Here is a 25,265-nt window from a genome sequence, read left to right on the forward strand (position 1 = left end):
CTTATTCTGTCCCGGTTGGGCGCGTGTCAAGCATTGGAATTCCCCGCCGTCGACCAACCAGTCCTCTTACACGGTTCACGCGCATCGTAGACGAGCATCTCGACATGGCGATAACCTCACATCGGCGATGGTCGATGGATGGCCCCGTTGGCTGTGGCTACTCTGGTTGCCACTTGAGCATCACCGCTGGGATACTGCGTCGGCCTTCAAGGTAAGCCATTCGTCGCGACTGGAGCTTCGGATCTGCGTTTGCTACACCCACTGTATCGATGGGAGGGATGGCCCAGGATGCCTTCTTCTATCACGAGGGGGTGGGCATCGATAGTCATGACCACCCCACGTTCACCTGGACGCCGGACACGATAATTCCCGCACCACGTTTCTGTGGTCTCCCGTCCTCTGCTGAAATTTTTCTTTCCTTTTTTCTTCCGGGTAGAATGGTGCATGCGGAATAATCACGATGGCACAGGTCAGCAGCCAATCAGAGGCGCGGACGGCGGCACATTCCCGCTTCGGTGGACGAGAGCCAATCGCCACGACGACGGCTGGTACTTGGAGGTGCGCAAAAGATACGACGGGGACTTGTAACCTCACTGGCGCTGGTCCAGAACGCATGACCGTCCACTGATTCTAGCCCTCCGGATACCTCGAGACGAATTACAGGCGGCGTCGAGATACCCGTGGCCTCTGCGGTTGGGTGCCGTTTATCTGCTTAGTCTTCTGGGCTCGCCCCAACCAGCCACTCCCAGCCTGGCGAATTGGACTTATTTGCCGTGCTATTGGATATCTGAGGGTGCGATTAGATGCTCTCTCTGGAATTTCGGTGACAGGCGGTACAGGTGATGAGGGGCTACGTGATGTGATGGGTTTGGTGTGTCCGGCTGGCATTCACTCAACCACAAGTAGAAAGAATACTGACTTGATCATGTCGGACAACTTCTCACAGTCTGCCATTAAGCAATTGGTTGTCGATAGTTCTTGATCGGTGCCCTACCCCCTCTGCTTCTTTGTGTGCCATCTTCGTACTGGCCAAAGCTGAAGTATCGCACTTCAACTCGCCAGCCGACAATCTCCAAGACTGAAGCATCGACACATGTCTATTCATGTCCCCCCACCCCCGGCTCGGGCTTGTACCATCTTGCAGGCCGCAGAGGCTTGCCCGTTCTGTCAGAACCCATACCCGATCTGTTCCCACCAGGCGCCTCGAATGTCACTTCTTGGCCGGGTACACATCTTTTTCTGCGTTTCTGTCCCGCGGCAAATTCGCCTTCACGAAACTGGAAGTGTGCTTATCCCTGCCATGGACAATTTGGGCCACCCTCTTGAGTAGACTCTCGAACCTACCCGTCTCCTATGTCGCATGACTCGGTTATCGACGCTCTTTCGTTGATATAGACCTCACTCATTGCCACCATAGTCGCAATTCACGTTTGATATATTCCTGTTCTCGTGCTTGATTGTTCGGAAAGCACGGTATTTCGACTGTCCTACCGTCTTTCAACACCAATCCCGATTGACGCGCGTCAGGAAGCTGAAGGTTGTACTGATCTCCAGTCACCGAAATAGCCATTCATCGGACGAAGCCTCGTAATCCAGCGAGTGTGCACCTCCCCCAAGCCACGTCAGATCTGCTGAACCGTTCGTATCGCACGGCCGTCGTCAACGCGGACCACACCTAATCGAACACTGTAAAGCGAACACCATTTCATCGGACGCAGCCACCACTGGGTATCTCGTCACCGTCGCATCGCTTTTTGCCTGTTTGGGCCCAAATACATTTACAGTTCTCAAGTCCCAAAAGAGGACGTCTAGATATTTATCTCACCGACGGGGTCTAGATCTATGACGACAATGGCGGGTGTCTACGGGGCCACTGCCTCATTCTCGGGCGACGAGTCCGAGAAGAACGCCTTCCGTGCGCCCTCTACAGTCCCTACGACGCCCGAGGGAAGTTGTACGTTCAGCCCTGTTCTCAAGGCGGCAAAAAACCTCGCTAGTGACGGAGAGGGCGCATGTGATGATATCTTTGGCGACCTTGACTCAAGGTCCGAGGCATATGACTGCCCGGTCACCAACATCGGGCCAAGTCCGATTCGCAACATCTGCTGCGTGGGCGCAGGCTACGTCGGTAAGATACAGAGGCAAAGATTCCCGGCGGATGGAGTGCTGACGATGGACCTCCAGGGGGCCCGACTGCGGCCGTCATCGCCTTCCAGAACCCGCACATTCGCGTCACCGTCGTCGACAGGGACGAGCGGCGCATCCGGCGGTGGAACTCCAAGCACCCTCCCATCTACGAGCCCGGGCTCCGCGACATTGTGCGCGTCGCGAGGGACGGCGCCAAAGAGTGCTCGTTTGCGAACGAGCCCGGCAAGTCGGGACACGCCAGCACCTCGCCGGCCGCATCCGAGTACGAGAGTCGGTGCGGCGAGGGCATCATCGCGGTCCCCGCGCGGCAGCCGAACCTGTTCTTCGCGACCGACGTCTCCAAATGCATCTCGGAAGCGGACGTGGTCCTGGTCGCCGTCAACACGCCGACCAAGACGCGAGGGCACGGCGCGGGCAGCGCCACGGACATGACGGCCTTCGAGGCCGTCACCGCCGAGGTCGCCAGGCACGCGAAGCCAGGGGCCATCATCGTGGAGAAGTCCACGGTGCCGTGTCGAACGGCCGAGCTCGTGCGAGAGACGGTGAGTTTAGGGCGGGGGATACCCCCAGCGTGCTTTCTTGCTTTGTGGCTCCCTCGCTGACTTGAGAGGGGAATCTGCAGCTCGCCGTGCACCGGCCTGGGGTTCACTTTGAGATTATCTCCAACCCGGAGTTCCTGGCGGCCGGCACCGCCGTCGACGACTTGCTGTACCCGGACCGCGTCCTCATCGGGTCGGACACGACCCGCTCCGGGAGGCGCGCGGCCGAGGCCCTCGCGGGGGTCTACGCCGCGTGGGTCCCCCGCTCGCGCATCCTGACCACCAACGTGTGGTCGTCGGAGCTCGCGAAGCTGGTGGCCAACTCGATGCTGGCGCAGCGCATCAGCAGCATCAACTCCATCAGCGCGATATGCGAGCGGACGGGTGCCGACGTGGACGAGGTCGCCGCGTCCGTGGGCAGCGACCCCCGGATCGGCGACCGGTTCCTCAAGGCGGGCATCGGGTTCGGCGGCAGCTGCTTCAAGAAGGACATCCTCAGCCTCGTGTACCTGGCCGAGTCGCTGGGCCTCGACGAGGTCGGCGAGTACTGGCGCCAGGTGGTCAAGATGAACGAGTACCAGCGGGACCGGTTCACGAAGCGCGTCGTCCGGTGCCTGAACAACACGCTGGCGGGCAAGAAGATCGCCGTGCTCGGCTACGCGTTCAAGAAGAACACGTCCGACACCAGGGAGGCGCCGGCGCTGGAGATCATCCGCAGCCTGCTGGAGGAGGGGCCGCGGGAGATTGCCGTCTTCGACCCCTGCTGCAGCCCGGCCGTGGTCCAGGAGGAGATCCGGCAGCTGTGCGGCCCGGCGAAGCCGCTAAAGGAGGACGGCGGCCCTCTGGCGGTGTACGGGAACGCGTACGATGCCTGCCACGGCAGCATTGCGGTGCTCATCACGACCGAGTTCGACGAGTTTCGCAACGCCCAAGACCAGGGCCCGGCAAGTCAGGCGCCCTCTTCCCACGGCAGGAGCGCAGCGCCATCGCGGGTGGCCGCCGCCGCCGCCGACCCTCGCCCGTTCCAGGACCTGGAGGTACGGCAGGCTGATGTGCTGGCGCTGCACAAGCACCTGACGCACGGCCGGCCGATAGGGGCCTCTTCGGACGACCCGCTGGAGCGTTACATAGTAGAGCCCGAGTGTGCGGGCGACTGCCCCGACTGCTTCTGCAAGGCAGAGCTGGGCGGCCAGCAGGTCTCAGGGTTTGCCACTGGCCTAGGGGCCGAAGAGTACAAGCCAAAGGAGAGGGTCGACTGGGCCAGGGTGGCGAGCCACATGCAGACCCCGCGATGGGTGTTTGACGGCAGGGGGGTGATTGATGCCCACGAGATAGCCAAGCTGGGCGTTCGAGTCGAGAGTGTCGGCAAACGAGGGCGGTGCTGAAGACCCCGCCGGCTGCAGCCAGCACTGGAGGCTCAGTCGCGGCCTCCCTTCCCTCCCTCCCCCTTTTTGGTATATTATAGTTTTCTCCAATATCAAACATTGACGTCAGTTCGAGACTCGACCTAGAGTTCATGGTCACGGTCGAACGCGGTCGGAAGGCAGGGCAGAACCGGAATCCCACATCATGGGATGGACGGGCGGAGCACACTCATCAGGGCCCAAAAGTGGTTGCGCCAACCAGACCAAGAGGACACCGAAGGTCGAATCGGGTAGAATGAAGCATAAAATCAGAAGAACCCAAGGGGCCACTAAACCAAAATCGACTGTGCGCCGGCATCCCATTTGCCGCTGGCCACGATCCGCATCCGATGCGTGCGCTCGTCTTTCATCCGTTCCCGGGTCGCGTTTCACAACACTCGAGATGCTCTGCCCTCGCCCATCCGAGGGAAGCAGCGGTATCCGGCCTCCAGGTTCGTCTGAGAGTTGGGCGAGTGAGCTTCGAGACTTCGACATACCACTCTGTGAAGACCTGGGTCATTATCTACACCACGCCATGTTTTTCGATGTCGACTTGTCGACTCTTTTGTTTTTAACTTGCAGCGAAGCGGCGGGTCCCAACTGTAAATGTTTAAAAGGGTTGTTTTGAAACCTCAGACTCGCCCTCTACGCAGGAGGGCCGACCGAGTAAACATTCGTCGTTTGGGCAGGGCTTCCCAACGCCATGCAGGCCTAGTCGCCTGGACCAGCCAGGGCACATGAGCAGCAGCAACATGATCGACCGTTTCTGATGGGGGATAATTTTTTCTTTCTGCCCACCTCTTCCCGGGGACCACTGGCGACGGGCACAACTCAGGTCGCCGTGATGCATTGCGATTGGTGGCATGGCGCCGTCTGTTCGCGTTTCACGTCGCAGTCGCCGCCGGCGCGCAGAGTCTCAAGTTCGAATGCAAGGGTGTCTGGCAGAGACCCGAGACGAGATCCCCCTCCCAAATGCCATGGTTTGTTTCCGAGACGAGTAAGACGAGTCGTTCGACCCGATGTGGCAAGTAGCTGCTGTTCCCTCCCCTAGCGCTTTAACTCTCTTTTTAGAGTATGGGTGCGTGTAAGTGATGGTGCAGGCACGCTGACACGCTGGGTGGCGTTCCAACCGCAACGGGTTGCCATTTCTTCCTGGTTGGATGAGGGGAGGAGATGGACGTTTGGCTTTCCGTCCAACCTTTTCTGGGGGGGGGATGGTTTCATCTGTTACTGCGAGGTAGGCGGTTAGCGGGCTGTAGCTGGTCTGAGATTTCTGTGCGGGAGAGGATGAGGTGTCTGATATAGGTGCCGCCCTGGGTAGGATCGTCTTTTATTTCTTCTGTGGAAAACCCTTTGGATGGTGTGCGGATGATTTACTTTGAAGCCTGGTCTGTTGCACTCTTCGAAGTTGGCTGGTATCTCAGCCACAAGCCACAAGCGATCCCACAAACTTGCCCTCGTCGTATACTTTGAGAGGCTCGGGGGGTTAAATCTTGTCGACACCACTGGGTTGTATAAGCCGACAACAAGCTCTACGGAAAGGATGAGAGGGACAGATGCATCGGCGCTGGTTTTGTCGGCGTTCGCGGCGCTGGCGAGGGCGAGGGAGCTGCAGATCGACGACGTGCCGGTCGAGTGCGCGACAATATGCGGGCCCATTGTCGAGCTGACGTTCAAGTGCGACGTGGACAACACCTTTGACGAGCTGAAGAGGCTGAAGCGACGAAGGATCGACGCCTCGCCGCCGGTGGAGAGGAGGCAGGCCATGAGGGCGCCGGCGGCACAGCACCACAGGGTCAGACGAGAGCACCATCACCACACCAAAAACAGGGAGGCCGACATCGAAGCACCCGCCTCGACGCCGGCGCTGGATGGGCAAGCGGCGCCCACCGACAATGCCGATGCCCAACCCGCGCAGGATGCCCAGCCCCCGCAGGATGCCCAGCCTGCGCAGGATGCCTCGCCCATCTTCATAGCCACGCTCCCCTCCGCGGCTCCCGCACTGGACACCCAGCTTTCCACAACAACGACTACCCAGACTACTACATCGTCGGCCGCACCGCCGCCGCCTCCTCCGCCGCCGCCGCCGCAGGCTACCCCTTCCGTGGAGACAACGCCGCAGGCAAAGCCTACGCCACCCGTCAACGTCCAGCCCACGTCGACCTCAACCTTGACGGTGCCGGCTCCCACGATGCCTAGCCCGCAAGCGCCGCCGCCGCCCTCTTCGGTCCCGGCACCACCTCCGGTCATGGCACCGCCGCCGGTGCCAGCTCCTCCGGCAATATCAGCTCCTCCGTCTGTACCAGCTCCTCCGGCCGTACCAGCTCCTTCGGTCGTATCAGCGCCACCTGTGCTAGCACCGCTGTCGCCGCCCCCATCGCAAGCAACCACGAGCATGCCCGCCGCAATGCCAATCGGGGGCGATGCGAAGCGGCCGGAGCAGCAGCTGCAGGAGAACCGCGAGAACGCCGAGAGGGACTGCACATGCCTGAACAAGAGCTTCGACGTGCAGCTGGTGGCTGGGCTGTGTCAGAGTTGCATACGGCAGTCTGGGAACCAGGCGAATGGTGAGTCCAACCCCTTTTTGTCAATATCTTCCAGAGAGATAGAGAGCACGGTGCTAACAGCGAGGCAGACATGGACTTCATCATGGGCCAGTGCAACTTTGTCCCGGCGAGCTACACGCGCGACAAGGACAGGCTCATCGACAACATCCGCGTCGTCGCGGAGAAGCCCTTTTTGAACCAGAGCGGAAACGTCATGGCCGACGCGGGGAGGGTCGGAGCAGGGTGTGGTGCCGCGGCCGCCGTGGTCGTCAGTCTCGTCGCGGGCATGGCGTTGCTCTTGTAAGATGTTGGAGAGCGAGAGAGCGAGACAAGAAAATTATACCCCGTCACACAGGGTGTGGCACATGATATTCCCAACGTCGCAACGACGGACGCTATAATTACTGATGAACGAGCGCGGGCGCTGAATGATACCGAAGCATATGAGTGTAAGGATACACAGGGGAGTTGCAAACACACCACAGCTGGGACGGACGGCGTATCGGAGCGTAAAAATTGGCCGGATTACGGTCTTCTATTGTTTAGTGTGTTGGGATATAATATCTCGCCGAGGCGTTTCGGTCCTGGAGCCACGGCCTTGTCGATTGCAACCGCTGCTATTGGGTGTTGCGTGCGTATATAAATCATAACCGATAAAATATAACCGATAAAACAACGTCAGCCATAAGTACCTTTGGTATTCCACTCTTTGTGCCTGGACACGCTCAACCGCGGCGTCAACCTTTCTCTCCCCAGGCCCGTCAACAGCAACGATGCAACCGTTAGCGTCGACCTGGCCAATGGGGTCGCTGTGCGTCCCTGACACGCATGATGTTGCGGCCGTGACGGAACTGATGCATCGTGGCACAGCTCGAGGTGTAGAGGAAAAGCACGCTGTGTGAGATTCAGGTAGCCACGACGGCAATAGGTGGCAAGCCTGTTTACGCGAGGATGTCATATCGTAAAATTTCTACGGGGCTTCGCGTGACACTGGTTAACAACGGCGGATGGCGTGTGGTCAGTGGCGTGTCGGTCTGGCCAACAACTATCGATGCACGCGCCGTCTTTCTGACATTCTGCGCACCACACCAAATTGCCGGCATCGTTGTCATCTCCTTGCTCTCCGCAGTAGGCTTCCACAGGACGCGTCGTTGATTCATGTCTTCTGGGTGGTGTTACTACCCAGTGCTGAGCATGTCTCACCAGCGGAGGAACTCAGAAGCCGACAATGTGTAACGTGGAGGAACCTGCCATACGCTTGTTTGGCTGACGGTCATGAAATGCCGCAACGGCGGAGCGCAGCAATTTCGGTGGTTGCCGGGCGTGATGGTGCAATTTTCGTCCAGGGGCCCAGTGCATTGCGACACCACCCAGCAGCCTAGAACGGGAGCCTGCCAGCCAGCGGACAAGAGTGGATTATGGTGCTGACAGCCTGGAGCATACAGGCATACAGGCGGACAAGAGGGGACTTTGGTACTGAGTGTTGAGTGACCGGGATCGGATGAACACGTTTTCTAAAGCCGATAGTCTGGGTAAACCCGACGTTTGGGAAAACCCGATGTTTGGGAAAACCCAATGTTTGGGATACGCCGTGTTCATATTTTCACGTCGTCTGCGGGAACGGATTGAATAGAATCGCAGGTCCGGAACTGAATCGAAGCTCCGATGCCATCCAGCGCGGCCGCACCCGCCGCTGACACTCGCAAACTGCGCGTGCAATCTGCTTTTTTCGTGGCGATAGTGCTAACTCCGGCACGGTACTCCGACGACGCATTTATCGACCAGTGCCGCTTACCCCCGGCGGGAAGAGTGGAGATACAAGCCCGCTGGCGGCGGCCGCACCGCCCGCATCTGCGCCGCTCCCTAGATGCGTCGTGAACAAAAGCCGGCCATGTCGCCGTCTTTGTTTGCTTGCTCTTTACTCTCATCTTCTGCTGTCAAGAAAACCGGTGCTACATATTCTGCGATACCCAACAGACTCTTACCTCGAACAACGCCAGAAATTCTGATTTGACACCTCCACCTCCTTCGCCATGCATCTTATCCTTACTGGGGCCACTGGCCTGGTCGGCTCGTCCGTCCTCGATGCCATGATCAAGATGAAGGACGTCACAAAGATTTCCATCCTTAGCAGACGACCGATTCCCATGGTCGAGAACGCCAAAGACCCCCGCATCAATGTCATCATCCATAATGACTTCGAAAAGTACGACTCGGAAGTGTTGGACAAGCTCAAGGGCGCGAATGGCGCCGTGTGGGCTCTGGGCATCAGCCAGACCAAGGTCGGAAAGGAGTAAGCCCCCCCTATCTCACCTGGCCAATCGAGCTCCCCCGGTGCTGACACACAACCCCCCTCAGGGAATACGTCAAAATCACCAAGGACTACGCCCTGGCAGCGGCCAAGGCCTTCGAGACGCTGCCGCCGGGCGAGGAGCCCTTCCGCTTCGTCTACGTCTCGGGCGAGGGCGCGACGCAGAAGCCCGGCCGGTTCAGCGCAATCTTCGCCCGCGTCAAGGGCGAGACCGAGACCCTGCTCTCCGAGCTGCGCGCCGCGAACCCGCGCCTGCAGACCGAGTCCGTCCGCCCGGCCTTTGTTGACCTGGCCAACCACGACGCCATCAAGCCCTACGCCCCGAATCCGGGCGCGCTGCTCAACCTGACCAACGTCTTCCTGGGCCCCCCCGTCAGGTTTCTCGCGCCGTCGTTTGTCAGCCCGACCGAGGTCTTGGGCAAGTTCATGACGGAGATGGCCATGGGCAAGTTCGATCCCGAGCTTGCGACCGGCGGCAGGGGCATCATCACGCTGAACGGCGGGCTGAGGGTCGTGGAGAATGTTGGCTTCAGGAGGTTGGCGGGCTTGCCGTAGGTGGCGAGTGTGATACCCGGAGAGCGATGATTTCGTGGCGTCGCCGACGCTTGTATTAGTATTTGCATCTTATATCAGCGAAATGTTAAGCCCTATTTACATTATATCCAACCCACCCTTGCCGTGCAATTCAGTTGAATCCAGTTTCGGGAGAGTGAGTGAGAGGAGGTAGCGGGATGGAACTAGCCAGGGCGCTTAGTCAGACAACGATCACCATTCATAATGCCCGAATCCGGCGAAAAACGCCACCGAAACCCACCGCATTCGGTTCCTTAGGAACTGCAAGCCAACCGGCCCAATGGTCTAGTGGTATGATTCGCCCTTCGGGTGTTGTGCTTGTCACGACCCAATGCGCTCAGCGCAGAGAATGGGCGAGGTCTCGGGTTCGAATCCCGATTGAGCCCCTTGCATTTTTGCTTTTGACGGCATCAATCAGTCTATTGTGTCTTGAAGTCGGCCTGCGTATATAGCGGACAGGCGGGCCCATTGAAGATAGGAGCAGGCCGGTTCAAATAGCTTGGTTACCTGCTTTGGGTGTAATATCTGCTGATCTTCTTGCGTTCTAACTCATTCACTCGCGTACGCAGATGGATACCCAAAAGAAGCCTCTGTTCTTCAGTCTGCACTTTTTCTATTAGTATCTTACGTTCACTATCGCAATTGTACACCAAGTTACTTACCTACCTTCGTATGGATAGGAACCGGGTTTTTTTTTCATTGCTGACGGACAAACCTTCTATTTCAAATGTGTCGCCAAGCAGTGGAGTAGTCACGATCCAGTGTGCGCAACTTTACCCAGACACGAATAATTACCTAAGATTCAAGATGCCTATCAATGGGAATATGCCTTGTTTCGAAATCCGGTCGCCTGTAACGGCTTCTTAGTTTGGTCACTCAAGGACTATGATGAAGCGAACTTGCCATCATGTCCCTAACCCGATCTCCCTCACACCATATATAATCCTTCATCTATTCCTTGCAGGTATTGTTGTGGGTAGAGAAAAGCGCTGTGTGACGTGTTGATAGACAACTCTCGAGCATACCTCTCTTAATGACCAAACTCTCAACCTGTCTCCACCTCAGCCTCCCAATCCTTTACACCATTTGCCAATCATCATCTTCTCCGCCTGTGCCAGGGTTGGAAATTACTCCCCGTGACTCTTCGTCATAGTGTGGCACGGTGATGATGATCGTATCATACGCCGGAGGCGGAACAGAGTCGTAGCCGCTCATGATCCCGGGCATCAGTGGGTCTTCTGGGGTGTACAACGGCAAAGGCTCCTCCAAGAGCAACCTACGAATTCGACGGTTACGCAAGCGCCGCCTTTGGGCATCTTGTTCCCGGTCAAGCTTGCGATTCTCGTACAAGAACCAGAAGAGGAGAAGGACACAGATGCCTGCGTAGCCACCGAATGTTACAAACATGGCAAATGTGTCCTTTGGGTTGGTCTCGTCGGTGCTCGTGGCATCGGTATTATCCATGTAGCTGGCGCCGTAGTGGGTTTGGTTGTTTCAGCCCATCGTATAACAAATCTTTGGAATTGAGTTCGGTGGACGCCTGGGTAGGTGATGATGAGTTGATGTTGGGCTTTGTTCAAGGCTCCATTTAGTGCTCGAAGAAGTCGATCTCACTAGCTCGCGCAGAGAGCGGCGTGACGATGTGGTTCTTGATTTTTGAGAATACCCCAAAAGAATGATGCCCATATTTCTGAGGGAGGGTGGTGGCTATCTTATGATCATTCGTAAGCCATCTCCGAAACGCCTTCTGGGGGTTTCGTGGGTGTGACCAAAAGGTTTTGGTTGAACCAGGAATTCCGCAGTCTTTTCCATAATTGTTAGGGTTCTTTTGAGACCAATAAGAATATGGCAATACAGAAGAAGTGATAATTTGTATTTCATTTCATTGATGAGCAGAGTCCACCTACTGATTTCCATTATTGTTTACGATTTTGCGTATTTGCCCTGCCATGGGATACGCAACAAGATGCTTAACTTAACATTGCATCATTTGGACGCAATGACTTTAATGCCCATTCTAGCTTCGCGCCATGGTTTCAATTTCTCCTGTCCACATTCAGGTATGGTAAAAGGCTATGGTTCATGATGCGTGCGTGGGCCCACGAAGCTAGACGGCAGGTAAGCGCCCAACCTTCGCTTTCAACTCAACTAGAGGAACCACTCTATTTGCAATTCAATACAGGGATCCCGAAACTTGACATTTTTCTGTACTTTTCATCCGCTTTTCGTATATTACAGCTTCCTCACGCCTCAACCAGTCATTTCTCCCTATCCTGTTCACAGCTTCACCTTCAGGGTATGTTTGTCAACCAGCAGTGGCTCCGCCTCGGTGGCGGTGGCGCGCCATCTTTTGACTTCTGCCGGACGGCAATCATGAGAATATCAAGATTTACGCGGCCATAGGAAAATGTTATACATTCAACAAGAGTAACGATAGCCACGTTATTCAGAGGCAATGCGTCAAGCCGTTTCAATGTACACCCGCGCTTAATGCTACTGTTTTACCAAATGACTTTTCAGTTGACCACATCTATTCATCCAGTATTTCGTTGTCACTCGAGTGCTAAGAAATATGTCATGCGAAGAAACCTATATTGTTGCTGGGATATGATGTGATTCGATGAACAACCTATGCAATAACTTTGTACAAAATGATGCAAACACGGCAGTGAGGTCTACTTCAGTTTCCTGTGACTCAAAGCCACTCCTTATTTCCGTGATGAGAAACGAAAGACCCACCATCACCAGCTTCAACACTGGCTTTCTGAATCACCGACAACATGTTCTTCACAGATGACTCTGCAGTCGACGGGCCGGTGAAATGCGGCGCATACTTTGCCATTTTGGTAAGCATCCCCATTCCTTTCTGCCTTTGCTCCTCCGTTGCTGTCTTAATGTCAGATGCATGTTCCAGTCTCCGAGCTTTCTTTCTTACCGTCATCGTAGAGTCCCGTATCAATCACGCCGGGCGATATGCTAAAGAAAAGGACACCGTCCGCGGAATGCTGGGCACTATACTTAGCCACGGCAGTGTTCATAGCCGCCTTGCTGATAGAGTAAGGCGCCGCGACCTCGATTCCAGACTTGGAGATAAACTCCAAATCAGACATTCCTGACGATACCGTAATGACCTTCTTAGCATGACCGTTAAGAATCAGTGGCAGGGCCAAATTGAAAAGATGGACGTTGCCGATAACGTTGGTTTTGAACGAGTCAAGCAGGTCCTGTTCCAGCCGCTTCGGATCATCCCCACTGTTGACTCAACCATTAGAATCAGATGATTTATAACAGTTCAATCGATATGATCAAGGGGCTTACAGAACGCTGATGCCGTCATATGCTGACCACGTCGAAATAAAGGCCGCATTGGCAATAACATAGTCAAGGCTTCCGCCAGTTATTTCCGAAATATCGGCAATGGCTTTCTGGAGATCTTATTTAGCATCGTACAGATTGAGATTGTCATCTACTTACCTTCATTGCGTCATAGTCGGTTACATCTGCTTGTAGAATATGAACGTTGTCCCGCTTCAACTCGGTGGTAACCTTTTTTTTGGTATTTTCCTTGTCGCGAACCAGTCCGATGACGATATTGGCTGGGTCATTCGAAAGTTGACGGAGAAACTCAAACTTTTCAGAATAATGGTCAGTACTACTTCGACCAACAGTACTGAGGTAATCTTACGCCAAGGCCACGCGACGCTCCAGTCACTAGATAAGAGGCCATAATGATGTTGCAAGTCTTATTTCGAATTGAACTAATTGATCAGAATAAACAGACTTGATAGAAATGATGGAAGAAAGGAACTCAGATGTGATGAAAGTGTTAAACCTATGCTCGGCAGAGCAGTGTGTGAATCAAATATACACCCAACATTCTCAGTATACCGGTTCCTCAAAGGCCAACATTTCCAATGTTAAAACAAAGTCATCGCATGTAGGTGGTATGCTGGCACAGACAGCGGCGTGATTGATTACACCGCGGCCTGCTGATTACTCAACATAGTCTCGAATTTCCGATGGTTCGACCGACCACCGTTAGCATGCTTAACAAGCGACATACCCATTGGTATTTGTGAGGGCCCCTTGAATAATCAAATAATGGCAAGAAGCGGAGACGCCCAAACTCAAATGGACCGGCAAACTTCTAGAGGGGATTTCGGACAAAAACCAAGCAAACTTACCGACTCCAAGGAATGAAGTCTTTTAAGCCGATGGAACGACTCATCACTCCTTTTTGAAATGCAAATCACAACAATATCATGGGTCCCGTTTAACTTACCTAGGTAACATCGTTGTTGGAGGATTACCATCCGTTGCTGCCTCTTAGTTACCCGGAATCTGGTGTTTGCCGGAGAAGCTTAAGAGATTGACATCTTCGTGACACTGGTTGAAGTCCAGCCTTTTAAGGGCTCCACAATACGGATACATCCTGGCGCAGTCTTCTCTGCTGGTTTCCATATCTGCATTCCCCGCGATAAAGTTGAAGGATTCTGCGGGTGTTCAAAAGGGGAAAGACTTGGGTGACCGGGGCGGTCTCGACATTAAGGTTTACCGATGGCTGGCGGATCCACCAGAGGTGCATCCCGCTAATGGGAGTTGAAGAGGGACTGCCAAAGACTTTGCGCTTCGTGTTGTTGAAAACATGCACATGCTGACGAGCTGTCATTGGAAAACATGGCCAACAGATAAGCTGGGGTAAGAATGGAGGAGTGGTAAACATGTTTTGGTTTCAAATCCTATGAATCATCGACGTGATGCACACTTTGGCGGATAGAACTGTCACTCAGCGCAACTTGAGTTTTTATCACTACTCGGATTCTCGATACTGGAAATGCTTAGTGGCTGAAGTAAATGTCCATAAAACAACACGGATGAGTAGCATTCCAGTAAGTTCGCGTCATACGCCCAAGCGAGACAAAAGATCCTGATCACCACCTGACATAATTACGTTCATGGACCTGAAAAAAATTTGCCGACCTGAAAAACAGTTTTTTTTCTGCCAAAAGTTTCATCTATAACAAAAGTCATTCATTTCCTTGTAACTTCTTGTCAAAATATTCTTATTGTTGTCCAAAGTCAATGATATGAGTGTCCGTAAAATCAGTTGTCTGTTTGCTTGCTTTCTTCCTCTGTGGGCTTCCTTCCATATAGAGAGTAACTAGAGGTGATACGTTAGTATTTGTATTAGACTGAAAATAAAAGAACTTACACAGGCCAGTACGCATGTATGGATCGGTCTTTGATGTCATTTCGTACTCCCATCAGCAACATCAGCACTTCCTCTCGCGTCCAGTTGTGAGCCCTCGTGCAAGGGGCCATGAGAAATCCTTCCATTCCTGCAGTAATATTCTCTTGAACCCATATTCCTAGCTCCTTATACTTGGGATCCTTTGGCCAAGAATTCGATGGCCATTTGTAGGTCTGGATAGTGACATCGACAAAGCCTACCTCCTTCAAAACATCTACAAGGTCAGGGATCTTCTGGTATGGACGCCCAAAAATGACGGATGCCTCATAAATAAGATCAATAGCCTTTGAGAGTGAAGAGTCTGGCTTTAAGGTGCCGTCATCACAGCAAGTAAAAAGGTCGATTTCCTGTAACTCGACATATCCGCCGGGTGTAAGGTTACTAAAACAACATGTTAGACAACACTCGTCAGACTATAAGATTTTACCTCTACCAGGTTCTCGGACATACTCAAAGCACTTCTTGAGGTAAACATGCCAATCACCGACAGAAGATGTCATCATCCGACTATGAATATAGTCGAAGGGTTGCGAGTATGTCCAATCTTCTTCCAGGTCATCAATCTCGAACTTGACGTTGGGAGGTACACTAAACACGATAAGCAATGAAAGTGATGATAGGGGTGGGCAGCCCTAATGACAGGTTATTGCTTACAATTCTGGCATCGACATCGAAAGATCGATACCAAGAACCTAATATCGAGGTGAGATTGGGATTCATTGACAATGAGAATATTTACCTCTGCATCTGGGTGGTCTTCACCAAAGTCAACTGCCCAGATTCCGGTCCCAGTGCCAATATCAAGAGCTCGCTTGACTTTTGAATCAGGATCATTTGGTGGAGAAAGTCCTAGTTTGTCTCCAAAGGTCAGGAGGAAAAGGTTGTGTTGCAGGTCTGACCTTGTGAGCTTCATTTAGGCGAATTAGATACGGTAAATATGATACCTACCTAATCTGTCGTTTTCCACCTCGTCGTTGGGAATGTTGTATTCTGCGTGCGTGAGAACGAAATAGGCAACAAAGATAAAGGGCCTTGGGAACATACTGCCATCTTTATACCTGTGGTATGTTCGACCATTCTCGATCCGGTAATCGAGAATAGAACTGGAGATGCTCGTGCTGGACGAAGCAATGCTCTGAACAACTCATCAATCTAGATTCCAGCATAATCTCAAGAGTTATTACTAACTTCTCCGAGCTCCGATGCGCTGTCGTCTGTGGCCTTTTCTTAATCAGCAATCTGGCGTCCCTCAACTTGATGCAGAAGGCGGGGAGGTACCTCATCGACCTCAAGATTAACATGGCTGTTGGCTTGGACAAATGTTTGAGTGTTTGGCGCGTCATTGGCCATGGTGTTTGTTCCGACCATGATGGCAGCAGGTCCAGCACGGAATTTCGTAAGTAAGAATAGATTCGTAGGCCTTCGCCTTGACGCAAAAGTGGTTCGGGGACTGAAGAAATCATCTAGGCCGGTTCCAACACTGCACACAACGATCATTTATACCCTTGATACACGACCCGTATTTTTGTTACCCCTCTTCTTGGCTGTTGGTAATTATGCAACATCGCGGCGGAGAAACTGTTTGCGACGTTGACATAGCCCAGAAAAGAAGGTAGCGCGCGTCCAGAACCAATCGGTGAACCAGAACGACACTCGTACGTTGTTTGTATGCAGTTTGCAGTTGTGAAGGCACACCGTGGCGATTTGCTATTCGCAACCATGTCCTCGGGTCTCGTTTCGTGGAGCATTTCCGATAATTTCCAGAGGCCCTTGTCTTCTTGCCCAGTAGGTCCAACATGTCTGTGGTGGGGTCCAAGATTCCAACGGCTTCGGGGCAGCATACCATAAGAGAGCATTCATCTGCATAGAATGTACATGGTCGACGGTTTTGAGTTTCATAGTCGATGGGTTGTAATTATGTAGCATGAAGGACGGTATCCTACTCAACAAAACTTGCAGCGGATAAAACTCATCACCAGAGTGATGATGGTGCTGGGGTAGTATATAAAAACCCTGCAACCCCAGAAACTTGTTCTGCAGGGATCTCCAGAAACGATCCTAAGTGAAATAAACAGCTGACTATCTAAAAAAAACCATACAACGCAGGCTATTTGAAGCCGGGCCGCCAATGTCATGGCTATCTAGGAGCCATCAAAACTCTACAGCTTGACCAGGGATGCAGAAATGCATGTATGCTTCATCAATTCGTTCTCTGCTGCTTTCATGAAGAATAGCGCCGTAATTGAAAAGACAAATAAAATAACATCTAAATAAAAGGTTTAGGTCCCGGATCGGAAAGCACATCAAAACAAGACTCGATTTGAGCAGATTATTCATCTCAGGGGCTCAAGTGGCAACTCTAGTCCAACCAGGATAGCATCAACAAAGAGAAGCAACATATTCACACAATAAAATTGGAATTTGGTGACGATCAAATTGTACACTAAGGATATACATATATATAACTTATACACCATTCTGATAGATGGAAGGTGTATAAACCTGGACAGCGATATTCAATAGCACCCAGATACGTAGGTTGTACTCCAATCTACTTCACCAGTGACAAAATTCGTCTAAAGCCTTGCTGAGCCGCTGTTCGGTATTTTGAAGCATAGTATCTGTCTCAAACTCCCTTTTGCTGCGAACGTATTGAATAGTAGCTCGAACCAAATAACGATAGCTGAGTGCTGTGTATGCTAAATTGTGGGTCTGCATGTGCTCACGGGCATCAGCAATGTCAATCACTATTTTCGTAGCAGTATCTAGTGTGGTTCGAGAGCACTCGCGCCATTCCGTCAATGCAATTTTGCTGGAAAGGACTGTTGGCAGAGGTTGGTCAAGTATGTACGAGTACAACACGAATGATGCCCTGCTACTTGTTAGACCGACATCAGGGTTAGGTCTCGGGGTTTACTGGCCTAAGGGTAATGGCTATGGCCTGGCAGAGAATTTCACCTCCACGGCTTTGATTCGGAATCATGGTTTGGAGGTGGTCCTGGCTTGTCATGTAGTGCTATGGCTTATCACTGGTGGAACCTATGGCCAAACGGCAACGACACCAGCTGAAATGATACAAATGGGAATCTTTTGATCAATTCGTAGTGTACGAAAGACCGGTTGTTTCTGCCGTGGACTCGAATACCTACTAGGCGAAACTCGATTAGTCCTTGAATTCGAGCTTCACATGCCTACATGGGCTGTTGGCTTACTTCTTGAATCTTTTCCCCTTGTTGTAATATTTCCCGGTCAGCAAGTACAAAATACTTCCATTGTGATTGCATTGGAAAGTAGAGCTTACGCAATGCCAATCCAGTAACACACTAAAGGGAAATACCCAGAGTCATGACTCAAAGCCAGAAGGGGTGTTCACAAGTCCCCTTTCAGGACTGGTGTTCTCAATACTGTAATAACAATTTATGTTCTCTGTAAAGTTTCGGGGCATTTCGCAGTGTACTATAACAACACGGAAAGCCATATTTCCTTCGTTGTGGTAGTTCTGTGTGAACTATAGTTGTGAACTGAACCAACGATGCCGGGCAGATCGGAGCATCTAATGCCGACTGCTCCACTCGATCGGTCCCATCGGCGTCCGCTGCCAGCATTTAAACTGGATCGTCGTTACATCACTAAAGTTCAATCATCTTTTTAGCATAGGCGGTAACGGAAATAAAGCAGGGTTGAGGTGGCAGACCAGGTCGGTCCTTTGTTGCGCTTTCTCTGTCCTGCCCTAGGTGGTTATTCATGCTCGATCTTAAAATGTAGCAACAAGACCAAAAATTCTTCAAGTTGACGAAAAGACTTGAAGGGAAGAAGGGCAAAAAGATATTATGATCCTCTTCTTTCCGCATTTATCGCCTAACCCGGGAAGGTAACTCGCAACATCAGGCGTTTCTCGATCACGTAAGAGATTAATTTTTTGCAGCCTAGTTTTCAGGACCGTCGTCAGCACTATGAGGCCCCACTTTCTCTAAGAGGCAATTTCATGTACAATGGTTTGGACCGGGGCAACTACACCGACCGCCCCGACAGGTGGAAAGAAACTGGCCAATTCCTTGCCTATACGACTTGCTTGTCGTATTCAGCTTCCCTCGAAGGATGATAATTGATCCTTTGAACGGTGGAACCGCCAGGATATCTATCAATCTCCACCTCGAAACCCTACCGCGACCAAGATTCCTAAGTATTTATATGCGATGCTTACCGTATGACAGCAGGTTGAATCCAAACAAGTCGATTCACCAAGCTGTGAACCTCACCAAACTAAGTTCTTTAAGGTTCCAGCGTCTTCTAGAATACAGTTGTTGGTCAAAGCCAAATCATGTCATCCACTACGACAATGAAAAGCGAAACAAAGCATCCGAGATTACCGGACCTCTCAACGTATTCCAAGCTGTCACGAGAACAAGTGGGACATCTTCGTCATTTTCATAACTTGGTGTCCCAGCCCGACAATGAATGGCGCTTGATGGGATCGCAGGAACCGTTGCAAGAGTTTCTCGATGCCTATCGTTACCAGTTGGCGACGATTGCTTATTCTGCAGGGGCTGCCCATTACCACCGCCAGCCGGCACTACGCAGTGTCTACAAGACCCTTATACGCCAAACAATCCACAAGATGCTTCTACGCGCCGTTTGGGCGTACTGGTTCAATACCAGTATGGCTGGTGTTGCTACTGATCCCGATCTGAAGGAATTGCGAAAACCTTGGGCTGATCCTATTGTCAAAGAAAACATCATGTACAGCGGCCACTTGCTAATGATGGTTTCACTTTACGCAATGCTGTTCGACGACGACGAGTTTGAGAAGACAGATTCGTTGAAATTCGTATGGGACCCTATGTTTTTTGGCTTGGGACCCGAGACGTTTTCGTACAATGCACAGACGTTGCAAGATGCAATTTTGAAAGAAATGGAGAAAAATGGCTGGGTCGGAGTCTGCTGCGAACCAAACTGTGTCTTTGTTGTCTGCAACCAGTTTCCAGTACGTTGTCAACGAAACAAACTGAGTGATACGACAAGCTAACACGGATTCCAGCTAATCGGAGTGCGACTCAGAGATGCTCGTCAGGGTACGAACGTCATTGAGGGAGTCTTGGCCAAGTACAAGGCAGCCTGGGATAAGAAGGGTCTGGTCGGGCCTGATGGCCTATTTCCAGACTTTTGGTTGGTCAAGCAGGATTTCACTCTACCTGCCAAAGACCCCGCCTGGACTGCTTGGGGGTGCGCTTTCATGAACGCTTGGAACAGCACTTTCGTGCGGTCTCATTTCGATGAGCAATCTCTGGGATTCGTCACCAACACTGAAGGAGAAGTGCGACTGAATCAGCCTTCGGTCGGTGCTGAGTTCAGGAAACTCGTCAAAGATCATGGCGCATCTTCGACCTCTCGCAAAACACTTGAAACAGCACGCCAGAATGCAAAAGACGCCATGCAATCCGAATCCGCCAATAATAAGAACTTTCCTTACACAAAGCCAACGTTTGGGTATATTGTTCAGTGGCTCTCTGAGTTGGGCAAAGACGTCGAGTTGAAGGGCTTGCTCGAGTACGCCGACAGGCATCTCAAGCCCGAATGGGATCGTGGTGGCCTGTACTATCCCCGCAACGACAAACGATTCGATGATAACCTCGACTGGACTCATATGGACCCCTTCTCAGGTAACGCAGCAATTGGGTATGCACGGCTGAACGTGGAAGATGGGCAAAAGATCATGTGGGAACGGCCATGGACAGCGGATGATGTCTCGTCCCGACCATTTGTTGATGGTGTCACATTAGACGACGGCGTCGACTTCATTCGCGGAGATTGGGACCACCGAGAAAAATTGCTTGTGCTTACCGTTCGGGCATGGGACAAGGACCTAAAAACCATAAACCCCGTTGTCAGGAACTTGGAGCCGGGTTCATGGAATGTGTTCATTGGGGGGGAACTCAAAATGTCACAGATGTTGTCAGCTGAGGAGAATATTGCCCTCGAGGTCCAAGTGGGCGACTCAGATCTAGACATCGTAGTTGTAAAGCAAGTTTAAGATGAAGCTCTAAAGAAGAGGTTGTTTTGAACGGAAAGGAAACTACGACATTGTACTGGTATCAATATTATTAAAGAGCGTCTTTAGTCATACTTAGGTTGTTCCGTTAATGCAGCACATACGTACTGGTCTTGGCAGAAAATAAAAAACCAGAGGTTTACTTGAGAGCATCGTAGACATTTCCCCTTCCGTACAAGGTCAGTTTCCTAACATCTCCGTAATTTTCAGGCAGTTTGCATGATGGCTCTGTTCACACCAGCTTATACCTAAGAACAAAAGTAGGCGAAGCACTTTCTGTATCTTTATAAAGTTGACACGATGCGCTGGTACAAAATAGAGAAGTGAGAGGTGATATGCCTAGTTCTTGTGACATTTTCTTTAGCACAAGGCTAAATTTAATGTTTTCATGCTCTGAACCCCTTCAAAGTTGCACACCTCCAAAGGTTATGTCTTGGTTAAGTGGCTTGGAGCGGACCACTCGGCTGTCTTTAAGTGAATCAAGAAAAGGGATGAAAGTCTTATATAAAACTTGAATCTTGATGTGACAACACAACAGGTTGGAAACATACCAGGCACTTCTAAATTGCAAAGCATGGCAAGTAACCCGCTGCCTGAAAGCTCAGGAACGTTGTAACGATATCTGTTGCGGCGTGCATCCTTTCACTCGTTACCATACTCTGAAGCTGGGACCGCGCATATTGAGCCATTGATTTCTAAGTGCCTAATTCCGCTGCTGGGGGCATGCATGCAGCATGTAGGCAGGTCATAGGAGCACCCAATAAGCACCGATAAACGAGTTGATAACACACTCCCACGTAACGGACCACCCGCTGATAACCGATCCCAAGGTCTTTATCTGCACCGGCGCACGGGCTCCACAATGAAATGATCCGCATCGGACCGTCCGACACACGCGCCACCCCCGAGGGGACTGGGGCGGGGGCCGACGATTGGCCCCACGCCATTTGCATTGCTTTGCAACAACGGCAGCATCGCCAAGTTGTTAAAAGAGCATCGGTTTGAGATTCTCACTTTCCACGGTGCCGCGTCGAAGCGATCACCAGCAAATAGAAAGTTCACATTGTGAGATACGTAAACAATGTCGGCCAATCTCGAGGACTTCGTCAACCCGGTGTGGTTCAGCAAGCTCCAAGAGTCACAGGAGCTTGTACTTGTGTTCACAGCTTTAGCAGTCGCGGGACTGACTTATCTCATCTACAATGTCAGTTTCGCTCTGCTCGCATGAGTGGCTGAACAGTGATTCTAACAATAGCAATAGGTCGCGTTTAAGACAGACATCTCCTACATCAAGGGCCTGCCAGAGATACCCGGCGCGCTGCCCGTCTTTGGCCACCTGCTCCAGCTGGGCCAGGACCACGCCACTGTGTGCGAGAAATGGTGGCGCCAGTACAACCAGTCCGTCTACCAGATCAAGCTGGGCAACACGCGCGCCGTCGTGGTAAACTCTTTCGAGGACTGCAAGAAAATGCTTCTCGGCAACCAAAACGCCGTGATTGACAGGCCCACACTCTACACCTTCCACGGTGTAATCAGCAGCACACAGGGCTTTACCATCGGTTCGTCCCCATGGGACGAATCTTGCAAGAAGAAGCGCAAGGCCGCAGGGACTGCGCTGGGAAGGCCAGCCCTCCGCAACTACTACCCCATGTTCGACCTGGAGACCTACTGCATCCTCCGGGACCTAAAGAAAGACAGCCATAACGGCGCTCTTGAGATCAGTGTGCGGCCTTACATTCAGCGGTATGCGCTCAACACGACCCTCACCCTATGCTACGGCATCCGTATGGACGCTGTGTACGACGAACTCCTCCGGGAGATTCTGCATGTCGGATCGGCCATTTCCCTGCTTCGCAGTGCGTCAGAGAACATGCAGGATTACGTACCTATCATGCGTTATTTCCCCAACAACGAGAAGAACAAGCGGTCAAAAGAGCTCCGAGATCGCCGCGACGCGTACCTCAACTTGTTGCTGGACAAGGTCCGCGAAATGATCAAGCAGGGCACCGACAAACCCTGCATCTCAGCCGCTATCCTCAAGGATGAGGAGAGTAAACTTACAGGTGTCGAGGTCTCATCCATCTGTCTCTCGCTTGTGTCGGGCGGCTTCGAGACGATCCCGGGAACGTTGACGTCGGCTATCGGATCTCTCAGCACGCCCGAGGGCCAGATCTGGCAAGATCGCGCGTACGAGGACATCAAGCGGTATTACCCGGACATGCGTGATGCCTGGTCTTCGAGCATCTCCGAGGAAAAGGTTCCTTACATCAATGCCATTATCAAGGAGGCCGGTCGCTACTACACCGTCAGTGCCATGAGCTTGCCTCGCAAGACAGTCACCGAGGTTAACTGGAACGGGGCCAAAATCCCGGCCAAGACAATGATTCTCATTAACGCCCAAGCCGGAAACCACGGTAAGCCCTGTATTTCTCCTATGCTCTCGATTCAAACTAACGCGTGTCCAGATATCGACCACTTTGGCTCAGAAGCGGGCAAATTTGACCCGGAGCGCTGGCTCTCCTCTCTTGACCCCCCAACTGAGCGCGAGTCCGTCGGGCTTAACCACCTCAGCTTCGGCACCGGCTCGCGCGCTTGCTCTGGTCAGTATATCGCGCATCGGTTGCTGTACACGGCGCTGCTACGGCTGCTGGCATCGTACAAGATTGTGGCAAGTGAGACGGAGCCGCCCAACACGGACTACGTCGACTACAACCAGTTCAAGTCCGCGCTGGTGGCGATTCCGCGCGACTTTAAGGTGAAGCTCGTACCGAGGGATGTCAACACAACGGAGGAGTGTTTGAGGTTGGCAGAGGAGAGGACCAGAGATCACTATAAGGAGTAAAGAACTAAACTTAGTGCGGTCAAGAGTTATAGTAGTGGATAGGTGGCGGTGGTCTCATGCATCAAACTCAAATCTGGGGGAGAGGGTGGCGTGTTTTGTGTCAACATCTTGCAAAGACGAACCAAAACTGATCATGAAGTTACGAGACAATATAACGTTGAGTTGAAGTTCAGTGAGCCAATCATTAAATGAGAGCATGCTTAAAGTCAGGTGATGATCTGGTCGAGAACAAAGTCTAAGAAACCCCGGCGATGCCTGAGTGTGGAGCTTAAGCGCTGTGATTGACATGTCGGCAGCTCCGACACCAGCCAATAAACCATAACAATAAAAGCCCACGAACAATCGGCGAGCGCTATGCATCGCTGAAGTCAAAGAACCCACGAGCAAAAACCTCATCAACACAACATAGTCCATTGAATCATGGCTTCACTCGATATCTCTAAATTATTTAGCGTCAAAGGGTATGTCGCCGTTGTGACGGGTGGAAGCAGTGGGCTTGGATTTATGATTTGCAAGGTAAAACGCCCCGGATATACGGTCCGTCTCCTCATTACATTGTTGGAGTCGCTGACCATCTTAGGGACTGGTAGTCAACGGCGCCAAGGTGTACCTCGTAGCACTGCCCTCTGAGCCCATTGACGACAAAGTCGCAGAGCTCAATGCACTTGGCAATGCCTCTGGCGGCAGCGCAGTCGGGTAATCACACCAACCATCCCCATCTCACAACAGTCGCTAAAGATGGAATCCAGGTGCGCCTGCGACGTCTCTTCCAAGGAGGCCATCGCCAGCCTCGCGTCGTTTATCTCGCAGCACGAATCTCACCTTGACATCCTCGTCTCCAACGCCGGCATCCGCCGCGACCCCGTCACCCCCTGCGATGTTACGTCTGCCTCCCTCGCCGAGCTGCAAGCTTCAATGTGGTCGCACCGGCACTCTGATTGGGCCGACACGTTTAGCGTCAACACCGCGGCGCACTACTTCCTCTCTGTGGCCTTCATGCCCCTCCTGGCAGCAGCATCGCAGCGGGACGTAGGTGCAGGGATCAAGGGGAGCAGCGAGGGCAGGGGTGTGGTAGTTGTGACGAGTTCGTGCGCGAGTATGCACAATGCGACAAATGTCGACATGTCAAGCTACGCAACGAGCAAGGCGGCAACGGACCACCTGGTGAGGCTGTTGGCAGCCAAATTTGGGCGATGGTACATTCGCGTCAACGGTATCAACCCCGGCTGTAAGTCACATTCCTTTCCTGAGCAAAACGCGGTCAGAGACTGACAACCTGTAGTCGTGCCAAGCAAGATGAACCCCGTTGGAGAAGAGGGCAACATGTTTGCCAATCTCTTCGACCAAGTCCCTGCCAAAAGAGCGGGCAGCGAGGAAGACATTGCGGGTGCAGTCCTCTATCTGGCGAGTCGCGCCGGGGTAAGTTTGAGAACTCCTATGATGATGTGAGAAAAATCTGACAAGACATGCAGGCATATATCGATGGCATCAATCTTTGTGTGGACGGGGGGCGTATCTTGGTAGCGAACGGACAGACGTAGTAGCATAACTAGGATTCATATTAAGGAGTCTGTTCAAACTTCTCGATCACGTAAACACCATT

At 52.3% G+C, this 25,265-nt stretch overlaps 9 protein-coding genes across 9 annotated transcripts; 6 read left to right on the forward strand and 3 right to left on the reverse strand.

Moving 5' to 3' along the window:
* Positions 1 to 1,842: 1,842 nt before the first annotated feature.
* EsH8_VIII_000246 (uncharacterized protein) lies at positions 1,843 to 4,072 on the forward strand (the record flags this gene model as incomplete). The annotated part of the gene is made up of 3 exons (XM_083269288.1): positions 1,843 to 2,128; positions 2,185 to 2,690; positions 2,771 to 4,072. The coding sequence occupies 3 exons, from the start codon at positions 1,843 to 1,845 to the stop codon at positions 4,070 to 4,072; spliced, it is 2,094 nt and encodes a 697-aa protein (XP_083129056.1).
* A 1,561-nt stretch (positions 4,073 to 5,633) lies between these two features.
* On the forward strand, positions 5,634 to 6,940 carry EsH8_VIII_000247 (uncharacterized protein; the record flags this gene model as incomplete). Its single annotated transcript, XM_083269289.1, has 2 exons — positions 5,634 to 6,657; positions 6,726 to 6,940. The coding sequence occupies 2 exons, from the start codon at positions 5,634 to 5,636 to the stop codon at positions 6,938 to 6,940; spliced, it is 1,239 nt and encodes a 412-aa protein (XP_083129057.1).
* A 1,729-nt stretch (positions 6,941 to 8,669) lies between these two features.
* Positions 8,670 to 9,502, forward strand: EsH8_VIII_000248 (uncharacterized protein; the record flags this gene model as incomplete). Its single annotated transcript, XM_083269290.1, has 2 exons — positions 8,670 to 8,929; positions 8,995 to 9,502. 2 exons carry the CDS (start codon positions 8,670 to 8,672, stop codon positions 9,500 to 9,502), a joined length of 768 nt encoding a protein of 255 aa, XP_083129058.1.
* Positions 9,503 to 10,597: 1,095 nt separating this feature from the next.
* On the reverse strand, positions 10,598 to 10,984 carry EsH8_VIII_000249 (uncharacterized protein; the record flags this gene model as incomplete). Its single annotated transcript, XM_083269291.1, has 1 exon — positions 10,598 to 10,984. One exon carries the CDS (start codon positions 10,982 to 10,984, stop codon positions 10,598 to 10,600), a length of 387 nt encoding a protein of 128 aa, XP_083129059.1.
* Positions 10,985 to 12,215: 1,231 nt separating this feature from the next.
* Positions 12,216 to 13,247, reverse strand: EsH8_VIII_000250 (uncharacterized protein; the record flags this gene model as incomplete). The annotated part of the gene is made up of 5 exons (XM_083269292.1): positions 12,216 to 12,406; positions 12,456 to 12,772; positions 12,839 to 12,945; positions 12,995 to 13,150; positions 13,206 to 13,247. The coding sequence occupies 5 exons, from the start codon at positions 13,245 to 13,247 to the stop codon at positions 12,216 to 12,218; spliced, it is 813 nt and encodes a 270-aa protein (XP_083129060.1).
* Positions 13,248 to 14,623: 1,376 nt separating this feature from the next.
* On the reverse strand, positions 14,624 to 16,121 carry EsH8_VIII_000251 (class I SAM-dependent methyltransferase; the record flags this gene model as incomplete). The annotated part of the gene is made up of 9 exons (XM_083269293.1): positions 14,624 to 14,681; positions 14,733 to 15,152; positions 15,222 to 15,359; positions 15,426 to 15,463; positions 15,511 to 15,665; positions 15,720 to 15,761; positions 15,816 to 15,906; positions 15,960 to 15,992; positions 16,050 to 16,121. The coding sequence occupies 9 exons, from the start codon at positions 16,119 to 16,121 to the stop codon at positions 14,624 to 14,626; spliced, it is 1,047 nt and encodes a 348-aa protein (XP_083129061.1).
* A 3,268-nt stretch (positions 16,122 to 19,389) lies between these two features.
* On the forward strand, positions 19,390 to 20,802 carry EsH8_VIII_000252 (uncharacterized protein; the record flags this gene model as incomplete). Its single annotated transcript, XM_083269294.1, has 2 exons — positions 19,390 to 19,599; positions 19,810 to 20,802. The coding sequence occupies 2 exons, from the start codon at positions 19,390 to 19,392 to the stop codon at positions 20,800 to 20,802; spliced, it is 1,203 nt and encodes a 400-aa protein (XP_083129062.1).
* Positions 20,803 to 21,901: 1,099 nt separating this feature from the next.
* Positions 21,902 to 23,662, forward strand: EsH8_VIII_000253 (cytochrome P450; the record flags this gene model as incomplete). Its single annotated transcript, XM_083269295.1, has 3 exons — positions 21,902 to 22,024; positions 22,082 to 23,234; positions 23,286 to 23,662. The coding sequence occupies 3 exons, from the start codon at positions 21,902 to 21,904 to the stop codon at positions 23,660 to 23,662; spliced, it is 1,653 nt and encodes a 550-aa protein (XP_083129063.1).
* Positions 23,663 to 24,082: 420 nt separating this feature from the next.
* On the forward strand, positions 24,083 to 25,203 carry EsH8_VIII_000254 (SDR family NAD(P)-dependent oxidoreductase; the record flags this gene model as incomplete). The annotated part of the gene is made up of 5 exons (XM_083269296.1): positions 24,083 to 24,178; positions 24,243 to 24,358; positions 24,412 to 24,890; positions 24,945 to 25,081; positions 25,135 to 25,203. 5 exons carry the CDS (start codon positions 24,083 to 24,085, stop codon positions 25,201 to 25,203), a joined length of 897 nt encoding a protein of 298 aa, XP_083129064.1.
* Between the last annotated feature and the right edge of the window lie 62 nt (positions 25,204 to 25,265).

Source organism: Colletotrichum jinshuiense, chromosome 8, assembly GCF_051148585.1.
Source record: "Colletotrichum jinshuiense chromosome 8, complete sequence".
NCBI classification, from domain to species: domain Eukaryota; kingdom Fungi; phylum Ascomycota; class Sordariomycetes; order Glomerellales; family Glomerellaceae; genus Colletotrichum; species Colletotrichum jinshuiense.